This window comes from Phalacrocorax aristotelis, chromosome 2 (assembly GCF_949628215.1).
Source record: "Phalacrocorax aristotelis chromosome 2, bGulAri2.1, whole genome shotgun sequence".
NCBI classification, from domain to species: Eukaryota; Metazoa; Chordata; class Aves; order Suliformes; family Phalacrocoracidae; genus Phalacrocorax; species Phalacrocorax aristotelis.
The window spans coordinates 158,819,214-158,837,592 of record NC_134277.1 but is presented as its reverse complement, the minus strand read 5'-3'; the positions used below and the strand labels follow the sequence as shown (position 1 = coordinate 158,837,592).

Here is an 18,379-nt window from a genome sequence, read left to right as displayed (position 1 = left end):
ATGCGTTGCAGATATCAGAACAACAGTACACCCAAAGGGTTGAATAAATGTTCAGCACATGGATTTTTTCATAGTTGGCTGAACAATTTAATACACAGAAATAGAAAAGATGAGTACAACAGAGATGTAAATCATGTAATCTGAAAAGCCTTGAATTTTCTAAAACGCTCAGGAATTAAATGCTGATTAACAATTGATATAAAGGACATATCACTAGGGGGAGCTGAAGTAAAAAAAAAAAGTGGTGCTTACATAATAATGTAAAAATTCTTAATACCAATTCAAGAAGGCATTTCAGTTTCACACACAGTATCATCCTGAAGACATCTAAGAAAATTCAATTTTAATGAGTAATTCTCAAATAGCAGGCTCAAAATATGCTCTTGCTATTCATGTAAGTAGCCCATTAATTTCTCAAATAAGTAATGCAACTCACACATTTACACTTAGAAGTAGTGCCTTTCTGGAGATAATCAGTGCAGCAATTATTCAGTTAAAATTCCATTTAAATATTCTAGGAGTTCTAGCCACCTAAGATTTGCAACAGTCAGTGCTAGTTAAAAACTCAGACTTTCATTTTCTTCTTATGGAATGAACTATTCCACTAAATATCATAATAATATAGTCTGTAACACAGCTTTTAATGTGTTAAGACAGTTTTCTGTAATACATACAGAATGGCACTTACTCAGTTTGTGTTTCTGGATCGTGGTCACATGAATGACACATGGCACTGAATCGAGACACAAAGAAGTCATAGCGTCTGTGATAGGAAGGTGTGTCTTCCTCAATGTTGGCAAATTTGACAAACTAGAAAATGAAAAACATTTTAAAAGCTTTTGATATCATTTCCCAAAAGAAAATAATGAATGCTAAGCTTCATAAAACATAAAACTAACATACAACATTGCATTAGGAAAAGAATCCAGATTTGGCAATACTTAAGTATTTGACTTAAAAGAAGAAAAAGTTAAATTGGAGAGTTTTCTTTTAAAAGGCTTTCTGCTAGAACTTCATTTAGATCATTATGAAAGGCTCCAGCTGCATGAAATCTGTTGTACTATGCAATATGAAAACATCTAACACTTGAATAGGGTGTGTCACCAGTTCACAGAATCACAGAATCATTTAGGTTGGAAAAGACTTAAGATCTTTGAGTCGAACCCTAAACCCAACACTGCCAAGTCCACCACTAAACCATGTCCGTAAGTACCACATCTATATGTCTTTGAAATACCTCCAGGGATGGTGGCTCAGCCATTACCTGGGCAGCCTGTTCCAGTGCCTGACCTCTCTTTCAGTGAAGAATTTTTTCTTAATATCCAATATAAACCTCCCCAGCACAGCTTGAGGCCATTTCCTCTCATCCTATCACTTGTTACTTGGGAGAAGAGACTGACACGCACCCCACTAGAACCTCCCTCCAGGTAGTTGCAGAGAGCAGTCCAAGCAACCAAACGGTACACTGTCACTGGCAGGTAACTAGCAACATTCTGGCTTACGAAATTCAAGGGAAATAAACTTGGAGGCATTCTGTCAATTCTGTCTACCTTTGTAAAAGGGAAAAAGTGAGGAGTCAGGGAATTATAACCCAGTCAATTTTAATTCCACTCACAGAAAGACACTCTGAAAAAAAAAAAACATTCCAATTTGCAAACATCTACAAAGTATCGAAGGGGTAAGTAACAGTCAACATGGATTTGTCAAAAACAAATCACATTAACCCAGCCTAAATTATTCCTGTGACAAGGAAATAGATTTTGTGAATCCAGGTGAAGCAGTATCTGTCATATCTTAACTTCAGTGATGCTGTTGACAAAAACATAAACAAGATTCTCAAAAGGAAGCCAGAAAAACACCATCAAGAAAACATTCCCTACAAGATCGATGCAAAAGGGTTTGGAAAAAAAAAACACAGAAACACTTGCAAATCAAACTACGATAACATATTGAGTGAACTTCTGAAGGGGCCTGTCTGGAATACAGTGGTGTGAGAGTTTCACTAAAGACTTAGACACTAAAGACTTAAAAGAGTAAAAGACTTAAAAGACTAAAGACTTAAAGAGTGGGCTCATCAAATGAGCAAAGAACACTAAGCTGGCCAGAGCTGCAAGCACACTTGATGCTTGGTTCTTAACAAACTGGAACTAGGACCTGAAAAATCAACGAAGCAATTTAGGAATGACAAATGCAAAATACCATTTTAAGACAGCTGTACAAATACAAGCCAGACTCAGCTGAATGCAGAGAAGAAACTTAGGGTTATAATAAACTGCACATTCAACAAAAGTCAATGCCATTACACCGACACGAAAGAGAAAACAACATATTGTGATACATCTGTATTACCCATGACACCTATGAAGAAACTGTTGCAATCTAATTGGCACTAATAAGTCCTTAGATGAAGTACTGCATCCAGTTGAAGCATCACAGCTGAAGATGGTGATTAATGGATACAGTGCTTCAATTATTCAAGGGATGAACAAAGCTTCAGATAAGCAACTTTTAAAAAAAGACTGAAAGACGTTAAATTATCTAGTCTAGAGCTACCTCAAAGAAATTAGTCTTACAATGTACAGAAGACAGCTATAAAAAGAAAAGAAAATGGGTTTCTTTATCCGATGGTAATAGGAAAAGCAATAATGGGCTTACACTGAAGCAAAGGATACCTAAGCTAGACATTAAAAAACCCTCCTTTCTAAAGTGAGCAGACTGCCTAAAGACATTCTGGATTCTCCACCACTGACAGTTTTAAGAACAGACTACAGAGGGAAGAAAAAAAGGGAAAGAAAAGGCTGCCAGAAAAAGGTTTAATATCGTGCTGGCTCTGCCCTGAAGCAGAGAGACATCCCATTAAGATCCATCCATGTTTTCCCACCTCAGTATTCTTCTTACCAATTCCTAAGCAGAGGCTGAGGCATTCTTGTATACTCATCGAGATGCAGATGCGGCTTTTATCAGCACATTACTACATACATCTAGACCAGCCTAAAGTACTGTAGCACAATCTATAGCATACTGGCTTGTGGAGGTTTTGAGGTAGTTTTCAAGCTGAAAGTGAAAACTGTATATTTCAGAAAAAAACCCACTACTTTTTCCACTCTTTTTTTTAGTCATCTTTTCTGTTTTTTCTAGAACACTTAGCCCTTTCAACCGCACTACCAGTACACCCACTGAATGGTACAGGCGCAGCTAAAAATGATACAGTTTGTAAAACTATATTTTCAATCATTACTGAAAAAAGAGCAAAATTGTATAATACTAGTCTATTTTAGTCCAGAGAAGAGGAGGCTGAGGGGAGACCTTATCGCTCTCTACAGCTACCTGAAAGGAGGCTGTAGTGAGGTGGGGGTTGGTCTCTTCTCCCAAGTAACTTGTGATAGGACGAGAGGAAACGGCCTCAACCTGCATCAGGGGAGGTTTAGATTGGATATTAGGAAAAATTTCTTCACTGAAAGAGTGGTGAGGCTTTGGAACAGGCTGCCCAGAGAGGTGGTGGAGTCACCATCCCTGGGCGTGTTCAAAAAACGTGTAGACGTGGCACTTTGGGACATGGTGTAAGAGACATGGTAGCGTTGGGTTGACAGTTGGACTTGATGATCCTAGAGGCCTTTTTCAACCTTAATGATTCTGTGATTTTACATGTCCGACTGTAAAGAATATCCTGTACAGTCAGTGATAAGAAGGTGACATACGGTTAAAAAACCAATTCTGTATAGTCTACTGCCAGTTTGAAAGACAACCCACAAACAGCACCATACTTTGTAACTCACTGTATTAAAAAAACCCCATCATTTCCTTCCCAATAGACCCTGGAAAATGCTTTAAATACCTTGTGCGCCTCACTGGTTGGTTTCATGGAATTGGTAATTACAAAACAGAAATAGATTTTCTAAAGTTTTTTGAAGACAAAAACCTAATCAGTCCTTATGATTTAACAAAGCATAAAGTCCAGGGGTAAAAAAGGGATCAACACAGTCTTAGTATTTTCCACACATTCAAGTGTTCAAGTCTACAATTTATTCACCCAGGGAACTTCTATGAAAGCATGTACAAGAATGGAAGCAAAAATTTAAAGAACACAAAACACTATGGGAGCGGCCATGAGAATATTAACTCATCTAGCATTTCATATCAGCATATTAATACTACCTAAAATGAAAAAATATATTTGGTTGACAGGATCTTCCAATAAGAAAACTTAATATAATTCTAAAAACTATTTTGCTGGAAGAAAGATTTATTGTACAAAGAAATTGCTTTGTAAGAAAAATTTACAACTTTAGGCCAAGAAAATGTCAGGGATTCTCTCTCTTGCTCTGGACACTTCTACATCACGATGTAGCTTTGTAGAAGGGAAGCAAGTACCCAGAAGTTATACCTCTCAAAATGGCACAGACAGTAAAGTGTCCAGAAAGGGCAAAGGTTTTTTATTTCCTCATGCATATAACAAAGTTTCACCCCTGAACATATTCCAGGGTTAGCATTCAGATGACTGGACGTTTAGGCCACAGCAAAGCTGGGATAACACTGTTTTGAGTTGCAGTGTCACTCGGTATACAATTCCATTTCACTACAGAAATTTTAAGTTTTTACAGTACACATTAATCTATACTTTCTCCTTGCTTAGCAGTTGTGCTCTTAAGCTGTTATTGTTGTTAAATAAAGAATATTTTAAGCATACTTCAAATACAAAAATTATTCAACCTAAAAAAGGACAAAAATCTTTTGAAAGTCCAAGCACTTGCCTGGGATACACTTACAAAGCTTTTATAGATGTAAACATGTCAATCAGTCATAGTAAATGCTTGCAGTCACCCGCTGGTAATTTGTGGAAGTTTTACCAGTACAAGCATCTTCTATATTTGTACAATACAGAAGGTACAAAAAGGAACTTACATCGGTAATATCTAATTTCCATTAATTTTGAAACTAATAAAATTCAATCAGTAAAAAGACATATAAATCTATCATGAAATAAAGAAGGAACATATTATCTATTCGGAAGATGTTTGTTCCAGAGTGAGTCAAGAAAGTTGGATCCTATTACCAGGGAGAGAGAGATTGTGCAAGTCCTGTAAGTCATGCAAGTTCTCAATTTAAATTCCTAAGGACGTAATTTCTTATATATATTTATGCTGTCTTATCACTCTTATGTAGCCAGTACCGTAGGAGAAAAATCGTAACTTTTAATGCACCCTAGATGTCTGTGAAGAAGGTCAGGTTTTTGCAGCAATTCAAGAACAGACAATCAGCAGGTAATATTTAAGTCTGAGTTATGTTATTTAAAGTATCTCCCTGTAAAAACTGTAGGCTAGATCTAAGTGGGTGTTTTGTTTGGGTTTTTTTTGGTGTTTTTTTTTTTTTTTTTTAAAATATTTGAGCTCCCCAGTCTGTCTTCTACAGCCTGCAATTTTCTCAGGTTTCAGAAGGAGGAAAGAGGGTGTTGATGCTGATGGTTACCATCTTTTCTAGACAAAGCCACTGTATTTCATTATTAGGAAACTACCACATAGGAAGACATAATATCCTATAAACTTAAGACTCTTATAAACTACACAATACAGCATTAATGAGAAGTGTGTGAATGTATGTATGTACTTCAAACAAATGCAAAGGGACAAACACTTCAACTTTCCCAAAGAGTTTCAAAAACTGGATTCCCACATTAATTTCACAAACACAGTATTAAAATGATCATAATAAATAATAACAATGTAAGATTCTCAGCAATAGAAATTGGCAATTTAGTTTAGTTATTAATAGTTAAGGTCACCTGACACTTCTCATTTTGAGTTTTATTGGAATGGGATGGATAGCTTCACATTCTATTTTACTTCATGCCACCTGGAAGGAAATTATCCTGAACACCACATGTGCAGTTGTGTAACGAAGCCAGTGGTGGTATGTTGGCTTACGGGGCCACGTTAGCGTGGCTACGAAATGGCGAGACCACAGAGCACAAACATGAGGTGGGGGAAGCAATACCTAACTGTGAATGACCTTAAAAGGAACACCTGAAGCCATTTATCCAGCATTACTCAAATTCTAGTAGACACGGACACCGAATTTAGAAGATAATTTAATAACCTACAGGATGAGAAAGTGCTTTGTGTAACTCTGTCTCTCTGTACCTTTAACTCCTATTAAAAAAAAAAAGAGCAGGAATCCTAGAGATGAAATACTTCATTGTGTATTAAATCACTACTAGCACATAATTCCGTATTGGTACATGGAATGAAAGAAGCGTCTTATAATAAAGGTAAGCTTCCATTACAAACTTCCAGATTAGCATGCTGCAGAAAGCAAGACAAACAAATGAGCACTCTGCTGGGAACATTAATTTTGACATTCTTTAACTTCACAGTCTTGACATTTTATACTATTTTTACATACACATGCACTTCACTTCTGCCAAAACCAACTGCCTTTTATAAACCAACACTAACAAATATAAAGACCTTGTTATATCAAGCACTGACTGGTCACTCTTCTACTTGGGATATTGCTTGTCTTTTAACTAAGAAATGATGACAACTAGCAGTAACGGTCACCTTCTCATGCACAGGAAGCCCAACACTGTCACTGATGGTATCATTATTTCACTGCTCCTAAGGAGAAATTGCCATTCTAAAACGAAGCGCCCTACCAACTACAGGAAGCATTTGTGGTAGATAATTTAAAATGTGGTATTACCAAGTTCTCATATATCTGCTGTTTTTCACATGAAAAAACAATGTTTTAATATAAAAATACAAAGAAGAGTTCACCCTGCCAGCATTCCAAATTAGCTTAAAATGTTCTGTATTCAACTTAGTTTTGTCAACATAGTTTAAGATCAAAGTTGTACTCAGTTATGCACCCCATTGCTTTCAACCAGCTACTCACTAATTTTCTGACCCCTCTAAAAATTGGCAGATTAAAAATATATAAAAAATACATCTCTTGTCCAAAAAAAATTTGATGAAAAGTTCACAGATTTGAAAGCTGTTCACCCCATGACAGTTAGAAGAAGCATAATTAATTCATTCTATCCTAGTAATATAACCACTATGGACCTAAGCAATACGTTTAATTATTTGTACATGAGATCGAGATGTCTTACATGAAATTCGGTTACTGAAATTCTGTAAAATGGTTAGAGAAAGTCATTTAGTATTGCCATAAGTATCTAAGTAAAAGCTTATTGCAACCAGCCTTCAGATCCTGTAACACTCAAGCCAAGGAAATCTCACTTTTTCCCACCACATTTTTTCAGTTTCCTCACCAGCATATGCCATCCTAGCACATGGTTAATAAAAATATCTTCCATGATAGAAAAAGACATTTTGAGCTTCATAGACGTTGCCAATTTGAGATCTGGTCTACATTAAAAAAAAATACCATTCAACATATCCATTATTGAATTTCACCTGTTTTCAAGTTACCTGCCTATATAAGTAGATTTACAATTATGTTATAAAAAAAATTGTCGCTGTAGCGAGTAAGCTAATATAATTTATATATGCAACACATAAAAAGTAATAGGAATTATCTGTAACCTGAAGATCAGGCATAAAACTACATAAATGAAAAATTAACAATTGTTTTTTTAAATGAGTGATCTTCAGGTTTGTGTTTTGGAAGTAAATCAACTTCAAAAACGTAATTTAACTTCAAAAAAGGAATTTAAGGATTCAAACAGCTGAATGAAAATTTTGGGGTTTTTGTAAGATATAGAACACCAAGTAGAATAAATTCTGCAACCAAACACAGATATTTGGAAATTAGGGTAAAAACCCTGGACGACAGTGGGAGCTTCCAGATCTTTCACAGAATCACAGAATGGCAGGGGTTGGAAGGGACCTCTGGAAATCATCTCGTCCAACCCCCCTGCGTAAGCAGGCACACCCAGAGCAGGGGGCACAGGAACGCATCCAGGTGGGTTTTGAATGTCTCCAGGGAAGGGGCTCCACAGCCTCCCTGGGCAGCCTGTGCCCCTGCTCTGGCACCCGCACAGGAAAGACCGTTTTTTCTCATATTTAAGTGGAACTTCCTGTGTTCCAACTTGTGCCCATTGCCCCTTGGCCTGTCGTTGGGCACTATTGAAAAGAGTCCAGTCCCAACATCCCGACACCCACCCTTCAGATATTTATAGGTATTGATGAAATCCCCCCTCAGTCTTCTCTTCTCCAGGCTGAACAGACCCAGGTCTCTCAGCCTTTCCTCATAAGGGAGATGCTCCAGTCCCCTGATCATCTTCGTAGCTCTCCGCTGGACTTGCTCAAGCAGTTCCACATCCTTCTTAAACTGGGGAGCCCAAAACTGGACACAGTACTCCAGATGTGGTCTCACTTTGGCAGAGTAGAGGGGGAGGATAACCTCTCTCGATCTGCTGGCCACACTCCTTTTAATGCAGCCCAGGATACCATTGGCCTTCTTGGCCACAAGGGCACAGTGCTGGCTCATGGTCACCTTGTTGTCCACCAGCACTCCCAGGTCCTTCTCAGCAGAGCTGCTTTCTAGTAGTTCAGCTCCCAGCCTGTACCAGTGCCTGGGGTTGTTTCTCCCCAGGGGCAGGACCTTGCACTTGCTCTTGTTGAATTTCATGCGGTTCCCCTCGGCCCAGCTCTCCAGCCTGTCCAGGTCTCGCTGGATGGCAGCCCAGCCTGCTGGTATATTAGCCACTCCTTCCAGCTTGGGATCATCAGCAAACTTGCTGAGGTTACACTCTGTCCCATCATCCAGGTCATCGATGAATGTGTTGAACAGGACTGGACCCACCACAGACCCCTGGGGAACACCACTAGTTATGGGCCTCCAGCCAGACTCTGCTCCATTGATCATGACCCTCTGAGCTCTGTTGTTGAGCCAGTTCTCTGTCCACCTCACTGTCCTCTCATCCAACCCACACTTCCTTAGCTTGTCCATGAGGATGCTGTGGGAAACAGTGTCAAACGCCTTACTGAAGTCAAGATAGACAACATCCACTGCTCTCCCTTCATCGACCCAGCCAGTCATGCCATCGTAGAAGGCTATCAGGTTGGTCAAGCATGATCTTCCCTTGGTGAATCCATGTTGACTATTTCTGATAACCTTCTTGTCCTCTAAATGCCTGGAGGTGACCTCCAGGATGAACTGCTCCATCACCTTTCCAGGGATGGAGGTGAGGCTGACTGGCCTAGCGTTTCCCAGGTCCTCCTTCTTGCCCTTTTTGAAGACTGGAGTGAGATTTGCTGTCCTCCTGTCCTCAGGCACCTCTCCTGTCCTCCATGACCTTTCAAAGATGATGGAGAGTGGCTCAGTAAGAACATCTGCCAGCTCCCTCAGCACTCGCAGGTGAATCCCATCGAGGCCTGTGGATTTGCGAGGATCCAGTTTGCATAGGTGATCTCTGACCCAATCCTCCTCAAACGATGGTAAGTTTTCCTTTGTCCCAATTTCTCCTCTCTCCTCTGGGGGCTGGGATGCCTGAGGGCCAGCCTTGGCAGTAAAGACCGAGGCAAAGAAGGCATTCAGTAACTCTGCCTTCTCTGCATCCTGTGTTACCAGGGCCCCTTCCTTGTTCAGCAGTGGGCCCACTGTATCCCCAGTCTTGCTTTTACGGCTGATGTATTTAAAGCCCTTCCTGTTACCTTTGACATCCCTTGCCAGATTTAATTCCAAGCAGACCCTGGCCTTCCTCGTCGCATCTCTGCACACCATGACAACATTCCTATATTCCTCCCAAGTGGCCAGTCCCTTTTTCCATGTTCTGTGAACCTCCCTCTTCCATTTGAGTTTCTCTAGAAGCTCTTTGCTCATCCATGCAGGTCTCCTGGCTCCTCTGCTTGACTTCTTCCTCGTGGGGATGCACCGATCTTGAGCTCGGAGGAAGCGGTCCTTGAATACTGTCCAGCTCTCTTGGATTCTCCTGCCTTCCAGAGTCCTAGCCCATGGGATTCCTCCTAGCAGGTCTTCAAAGAGGCCAAAGTTGGCCCTCCTTGAAGTCCAAGGTTGTAACCGGACTCATAGCACTGCTTCTACCTCAGTATCTTTCCAAGACTTTAAACTACTCTGAATCATCCAGTAAACAGATTTGTTTCATTTGAAGCCCTGACTTCTGAGCAATCACAACAGTCCCCACAGCTGAAGAAAAATTTTTTTCTGAGGCTCAAAAAAACCCTACAACTCAATAGTTGAACCTTACTTGAAAGATGTCACTGCCTTTGTATCCCACTGAAGCTTTGAATGTCAGCTTTGAGATGGAAAATAATCAAGATCTTATATCCACAAGCATATTCCTCATCTTTTTAAGTGTAAGCAGAGTATAAATCTCTACTGGCCTGAAGTTGAGTTTAACCTAAAAATATTATGGAAACTTTTCCAAAGGTTGCCTGACTTTTCACCAGTTTAAAGACATTTACTTAATATATAATTTATTATCCTCTTCCAGGCAATACAAGTTTCAACTCCAAAGTGGTACAGCAGAATAACTGAAGCACAGGAAACATTATTCAGTTACTCCACCATCTCTACTCTTTCTGCGGTTTGGTTTTTTTGTTTATTTCCTTCAGGAGGAGAGAAAAACTAAACAAGGCTAAATATGATGGCAAACTTTCTCAGTGTCTGACAAAATTTAAGAACACAGTGGGTCAGTGACCTTGGTAACGGACAAGCTGTCAGCACCAACACACTTTGCTCCTCCTGAGTCAACGCAAAAACACTCTAGCTTTTATCTCCTTTGACTACAGAATGCACCTAGGGAAATCAGCGTAAATTAGGCTAAAATTAGCCTTTGGAATACTGCTGAAGAGCCATATAGATTCACTCTCCTCACAGAATTTGACATCTTATTTGGGAAACATAATTATTTTTGGTTACTGAGTTTTACAACAGACAAACACAAACTATCTCCTAATTTAGGAAGCCCATTAATCTGCTTTTCTCATAAAAGACTTCATTAGGAACTGACAGGGATATCAAACAGATTACCACAAAGTGGAGTTCTGTTCAATAACTTTCGTTTGGAAGTGACATGGGTCTTGTTCATCAAATTGGAGGCTAGCAGTAACTGTTTGCCACCAAGGATTTTAAACATGTGGAAAGTGATGTATATTTTAGCTTTGGAACTTATTTCCTGGGCTGCCGAATGGCATTTCCCTTAGAGGTTTTGCCCAGGCATTATTATACAAACAAATCAAAAGAAGAGGGTAGTGTGGCTCAAATATTTTTCTCATTACCCTCAGTAAAGCTGCCCTGGTTAGTTTGGAGCACAAGGGGACACTACTCTCGCACAGAGCAAGAACTGTGTTCCACCATAAGAAGATATTCTACACCAGAGTAGCATCACTCGACTACACCCTCCTGTCTCCTTGAACTGCAACTCTGTTCAATTCCATCAACTGGGAATCATGCCCAAAGGAAAGTCCAAGAGTTTTACAGAATCCACAAAGAACCCCCACACTGCTAACAATGGCAATATACAAGGAATGCAAGCATTACTTCTTTACTCATGTAAAAACAATCACTCTAAGTGAAAACAGTCCACATCACAATCCTGGAATTCATGAGATTCCTATTGTACCTGCTGGAAATACAACGGTTAGAAGGGAAGTGTGACAGAACTATCATACTGATCGTACCCATCACTCTATGTGGAAAACCAGATCTCCAAATCTTCATTTTGATACTTCCAGTTATGCCCTTCACGCCTAGATCTGAATCCTGAAATATTTAAGCTAATGAGATGGTGAGGTTGTAATACTGAAAATGTTTGCCTCCTGGCTACCTTTCAGCTAAGAGTAATCTTCCTGTGCAGTCTTAGTGCTGTAGAGAAGGATGTTATTTCCTCCTCCTCACACCATCACTCTCGTTGCTGGAGAGCAAGAAAACACTGTCTTACCTATACAATGCCTTCAGGAGGTCTGCTTAAAGATTCAAAACATGAATTCACAGAACAGTTTTCCTGTTCCTTCCAGACTCATAGAATCATAGAGTGGTTTGGGTTGGAAGAAGCAGTTATTTCTGGAGGGAATAAGACTAACCATCGAAAGAATTTTAGAGTCTGAAAGAAAACAGTTTTTCTGCCTCCATCTGGTATCTGCTCTGTGCTTAGGCCCAAACAGTATACCCTGCCACATAGAGAAGCTTCTCAATTCATGTTAACTGGCAGATACTTTCTGACTTCCAAAACTACTTTCCCATAGCAAATAAGCAAAGATTTACTTACAGAATTAGTTCCAAGAACTTGCAGCTTTGGTTCGCCCGATTCCAGAAGCTTGGCCACCATATGAAGGAAACTTTCCACAAACGGTTTTATGCTTTGAGAATGACAGGCCATCAGAAGTTGGTCCAATGCCTCCATGGCAATTAAAACATACCTGAAAATTAGTTAGAGAGACTGACATAAACATGTGCTATGTTAATCATTACCTCAACTAATTTGATTTAGGTACTTATTTCCACAAAAATTAGAGAACAAAGGGTGGAAGGCATGTATTTTTGCATTATCTAAAAATGGAGGTTATTGGTACTTCCTACATTTATCTTTTTTCTTTTTTCTGGAGGGGGGGGACAGGGAGAGAAATATTTAGAAGAGATGTCATGATACTTGGTAACAGAGTAAATATAGTTCAATTTTCTTTTCTAGCACATTTTATTTCCAGCTATAAATCCCAGCTTTCTTGCCTACAGCTCTTCTGTCTATCCAAATCCCAGTATGGAATGCCAAGAACTTATTCATGCTCCTGCACAACGAGACAACATGCTAAGTAAATGAAAAAGTGTAAAGAAAAGCAGGGAACAAAATAAATAATCCTAAAGAACGGCCATTAGCCCATTCTATAAAGTTATCAAAATAGCTTTTGACATCATGATGGCCTGGGATGGATATTGCCACTTCCTAGACTTAGTACTTCCCTACTCCATTTCCACACTTAGAATCTTCTCTTCTTTTGACCCTACATTCTTTCAAATTTCTAGCTCAAATAGGACTTAAGATTATGACAGTTTTAAAGTTCACATTTAAATACAACTTAGGCAAAGGGGTTGAAAAGAAAGATATCCCCACTTCCCAATACCCTGAATGAAATTCAAGGGTGTATTGGGTTTACATGGCAAGGTTTTGGAAGCAGGTGGGCTGCAAGGGTGGCTTCTGTGAGAAGACACCAGGAGCTGCTCCCATGTCAGACAAAGCCAGCTCCAGATGGCTCCGAGACAGATCTGCTGCTGCCCAAAGCTGAGCCCATCAGCAACACTGGTAGTACCTCTGCGGCAGCATATTTAAGAATGAGTAAAAAACATTGCAGAGCATCTGTGGGAGAGGAGTTAAGAAAAATGTGAGAAACAGCCCTGAAGACACCAGTGTTAGTGAAGGAGGTGGAGGAGGTGTTCCAGGCACTGGAGCAGAGATTCCCCTGCAGCCCATGGTAAAGCACATGGTGAGACGGGAGAGCCCATGGAGGTCCATGGGGCAGCAGATATCCACACTGCAGCCTGCGGAGAACTCCACGCTGGAGCAGGGGGATGTGCCCTGAAGGAAGCTACAGCCCATGGAAAGGCAATTCTGGAGCAGGCTCCTGGCAGGAGCTGTGGCCCATGGAGAGAAGCCCATGCTGAGGAAGGTTTTCTGACATGACCTGTGACCTATAGGGGACCCATGCTGGAGCAGTCCATTCCTGAAGGACTGTACCCTGTGGAAAAGACTGTATCCTGTGGGAGGGACCCCACACTGTAACTGGGTAAGAGCGTGAGAAGGAAGGAGCAACAGAGACAAAGTGTTATGAGCCGACTGCAACCCCCATTCCCCATCCCCCTGCGCTGCTCAGCGGGGAGGAGGGAGAGGATTCATCAGTGAAGTCAAGCCTGGGAAGAAGGGGATTAGTGTGGGGAAACATGTTTTTAGCTTGTTTTCATTTCTCACTACCCTACTTTGCTATTAATTGGCAATAAGTTAAATTAATCTTCCCCAGGTTGAATCTGTTTTGCCCATGACAGTAACCGGTGAGTGATCTCCCTGTTCTCACCTCAACCCACAAGATTCTCCATCTTATTTTCTCCTCCAGTCCTGCCAAGGAGGGGGAGTGAGGGAGCAGCTGGGTGGGCACCTGGCAGTGAGCGAAGTTTAACTCACCAAAGGGACTGGGCCTGTCTTACCTCCTAAATGCAATCAGAACAAATGATGAAATGCAGCTACCTGTTAGTACCTATTTTTAATGCTGCTACTTATTTCCTTACCCGTATCGATGCCTGACAACATCTCTGCTCAGTCTCTCTGCTAGGTAAGCACCAATTCGATCCAGCTTTTCTGGTGCGGAAACAGCATAGAAAGTCAGCTTCTCCATATCAGCTTTAACAAGACCATCCTAAAAAAAACAAGATGTCAAAATATAAAGTTCACAGGAAGTATAAAACTTTTGAACTCTTTTTCCTTTTCTCTGCTCAACACTTAAAGATCTGAGGACTACACATGGGAATTGTGGCCTAGTATCAACAGGCAAGAAGGCTGAGGTACTCAACTTTTTTGCCTCTGTCTTCACTGGTAACCTCTCTCCTCACCCTTCCCAAGCAGACCCATCACAGGATGGAGACCAGGGGGATAAAGCCCCTCCCACCGTAAGGGAAGACCAGGTTTGTGACCGCCTGAGGAACCTGGATATATACAGGTCTATGGCACTGATGAGATGTGTCCAAGAGTCCCAGTGTAGCCGCTAAGCATCTCTCCATGATATTTGAAAAGTTGTGCCAGTCACGTGAAGTCCCTGGGGACTGGAAAAAGGGAAACATTGTGCCCATCTTTGAAAAGGTTCTCCTTTCTACGGAGGACCTGGGGAATGTCTGACCTGTCAGCCTCACCTCTGTGCCAGGGAAGATCATGGAACAGATCCTTCTAGAAGCTGTGCTTCATGGAGGACAGGAAGGTGATTCGAGGTAGCCAGCATGGCTTCACCAAGGGCAAGTCCTGCCTGACCAATCTAGTGGCCTTCTCTGATGGAGTGACCACATCAGTGGACAAGGGAAGAGCTACGGATGTCATCTATCTGGACTTCTGTAAGGCCTTTGACATGGTCCCCCACAGCATCCTTCTCACTAAACTGGGGAGATATGATTTGCTGGGTGGACTGTTTGGTGGATGAGGAACTGGTTAGATGGTCGCATCCAGAGGGCAGTGGTCAATGGCTCGATGTCCAGATGGAGACCAGTGACAAGTGGTGTCCCTCAGGTGTCCGTACTGGGACCAGTACTGTTTCATATCTTCATCAATGACATGGACAGCAGGATCGAGTGCACCCTCAGCGAGTGTGCAGATGACACCAAGCTGAGCGGTGCAGCTGACATGGCAGAAGGACAGGGTGCCATCCGGAGAGACCTGGACAAGCTGGAGAGGTGGGCCTGTGAGAACCTCATGAGGTTCAACAAGGCCAAGTGCAAGGTCCTGCACCTGGGTTGGGGCAACCCCCAATATCAATACAGGCTGGGGGATGAAGGGGTTGAGAGTAGCCCTGTGGAGGACTTGGGGGTACTGGTGGATGAAAAGCTGGGCATGAGCCAACAATGTGCGCTCACAGCCCAGAAGGCCAACCTTACCCTGGGCTGCACCAAAAGCAGCGCGGCCAGCAGGGCGAGGGAGGGGATTCTGCCCCTCTGCTCCGCTCTGGTGAGACGCCACCTGCAGGGCTGCGTCCAGCTCTGGAGCCCCCAGCACAGGAAGGACATGGACCTGTTGGAGCGGGTCCAGAGGACGGACACCAAAATGATCCGAGGGCTGGAGCACCTCTCCTACTAGGACCGGCTGAGAGAGCTGGGGTTGTTCAGCCTGGAGAAGAGAAGGGTACAGGGAGACCTTATTGTGGCCTTCCAGTATTTAAAGGGGGACTACAGGAAAGATGGGGACAATCTTTATAGCGAGGCCTGTTGTGATGGGACAAGGGGTGATGGTTTTAAACTAAAGGAGGGTAGAATTAGGATGGGTGTAAGGAAAACAATTTTTTACAATAAGGGTGGTGAGGCACTGGCACAGGTTGCCCAGAGAGGTTGTGGAGGCCCCATCCCTGGAAACATTCAAGGTCAGGCTGGACGGGGCTCTGAGCAACCTGATCTGGTTCAAGATGTCCCTGCTCACCGCAAGGGGGTCTGGACTAGATGACCTTTAAAGGTCCCTTCCAGCCCAAAACATTCTACGAGTCTATGAATAACTACTGAAAAAAAACCCCAAAACCACAGCTTTCGAGGAAAAATTGTCAATAGCTTAGCTGCAAAAATAAGCAACATAAAAAGTTAAGTAAAATATCTTCTAAAGAAATGAAGCAACTATCTTCCCCCATCTTTGTTTTGCGGGCAGGTATTTCAAAAGAAGCTATTTAGTGAGATACGTCATCAGTTCTAACACACACTTTTTCCCTGCTGGTGCAATCTAAGTTTTTTCTTGTACAATTTCCCCCCCCAAAACTATAATTGATGTATCACTTTGCTGCTATATACAAACAAGATTGTAGTTTAAATATTTTATTTCTTCAGTGTCACATCTTGGACAAGGCTGACATACAGGGTACCTGAAGGCTAATTGTTAGAAGGTCAGAGATTAACATATTTGTTCCAACATGAACTTCGATATGGATCTCCTCAGTTGTATTATAATTATAACTATCAAGTAAGAAAGACACAGATTGTCATCTTCTCCCCCTCCAGAATTTCACAAAAATATATCTTTTTTCAGATAAATGACTTTGAAGCTTTTAACACACTCATTATTAATTAATGCATTTTATCAAGCAAGTGTTCTCATATTTTATGAAAGGCCTGTAACTCAGTGAAACATGATGGACTGGCTTGTGTCCTGCACTGAGCCAGTGACTATTAGCAAAAACAGACTAAGGAGTGCCAGCTCAGAGCTACTGAGTGAGAATAAAGCTGTGAGACTGCAACTGTAGCAATTCTGGGTGTTTCTACGCCTGTATCAAAGAAGTAGATTTTAAAAAATAAATCTATAAAACCATATTGTTCCATGCTTTTAACATACTGTATACAGAGAAAACACTTTCTTTGAAGCCAGGAACATATATAGCAACTAGCACTTAGTAACAACACATTTTAAAGAAAAGGCCACGTACTTTATAAGATACAAGCCAAACATTATACAAATGTTGCCTGTTCTGCTTACTTCTACTATAATAGAAGGTAACAAAGTCTGGTAACACATTTAAAAGAAATACAGCAGCAGAAATATAAGCTCTCAATTAGACTGAACCACCATGTGGTTATGTATAGCTATGGGCATTACTAAACGGTAATCTAGAAGTTACCTGTTTTCTTACAGAGTAAGAGTTGGGCTATAATATAGCTCCAAGACTGTTCAAGTGAAATGAAAAAAACCTGTAGATTAATTACTGGAGAAATGAAAAGAAAACAACAAAAAACTACTTCAGATCACAACAGTCTACCAGAACTATAAAAACTTACATGGTCAATATGTCAAGAGTTAGAAAATTAAAATCTTGTAGAAAAACAGAAAATGTTCACACCTGCCAACATAACAAAACAAGTGTTTGTGGTTTTAAGTAGTTACGAAGTTAAGTGCTACCTCTGCTCCAGAATACCCTGTTTAATGAAATCTCTATTTTTCTGAAAAGGACATACTGATTTTACTCTTCCATATGCTCAGCTCTGCTCTGGAAATGGAATTAGACCAGATGAACTGTAGAGGTCCCTTTCCTGGTAAATAATTATACTAACCTCTATTAAAGGTATGAAATGTTAAAGCAGAACTTACTGTAAAATGTGAAAATAGACAAGAAAAAGTAAAATTTAAAAAAATGCTAAAGCATTAGTTACTAACCAAAAATTTTCAAATGCCAATTCCTTAAAATTTTAAAGTCATCACTCACTTTTGGATCTTCAGGAAATATGTTATCTACCAGACGCTTGTAGCGAGGTCGCAAAGCAGCACAGCAACAGCACACTCCTGCAGAGATATGGACGAACAGAATTTAGAATTAAGTTTTAGAAACTCTGGTATTTTCATTTTAAGTGACTAGCTGACAAGCAAGAAGGAAAATATACAGGGAATTCAGCTGCTTATTACTATCAGCAATAAAGTAAGGTAACTGAAAATGCCTGAGAAGTCAAATAAGCAAAATACTATTATAATATAATACATGAGAAAATATGCAAGCATGTTGAGCATTAGAATGCACCTATCATCCAGCCACACTTTAAAACATGCAGAAAAATCAAGACATTCCAAAATTTAGTAATACTATAAACACGGCTATTTCATTTGCTACTTCATCTTCACCTGAATGACCACTCCAAAACATAACCAAACATGCAGTATGTTCACTCCTCTGCAAAAAAAAAGCCAGCTATGAAATCTTCTGTTTTACAGGGAACCATATAAAGCAATATAAAGCGCAAAATA

General features: G+C 40.8%; 1 protein-coding gene across 10 annotated transcripts in view; it reads right to left on the bottom strand.

The window, feature by feature from the left end:
- The window catches only part of EFR3A (EFR3 homolog A), a 91,255-nt gene that overhangs the window by 47,762 nt on the left and 25,114 nt on the right, over nt 1-18,379 (bottom strand). For all 10 annotated transcript variants that reach the window (XM_075085842.1, XM_075085845.1, XM_075085838.1 and 7 more), the window contains 4 exons: nt 17,847-17,923; nt 14,200-14,327; nt 12,194-12,344; nt 689-810 (listed from right to left, as the gene is read on the bottom strand). In XM_075085842.1, the coding sequence (XP_074941943.1) occupies nt 689-810; nt 12,194-12,344; nt 14,200-14,327; nt 17,847-17,923 (478 nt within the window). Of the gene's footprint in view, nt 1-688; nt 811-12,193; nt 12,345-14,199; nt 14,328-17,846; nt 17,924-18,379 lie in introns of those variants that run through there.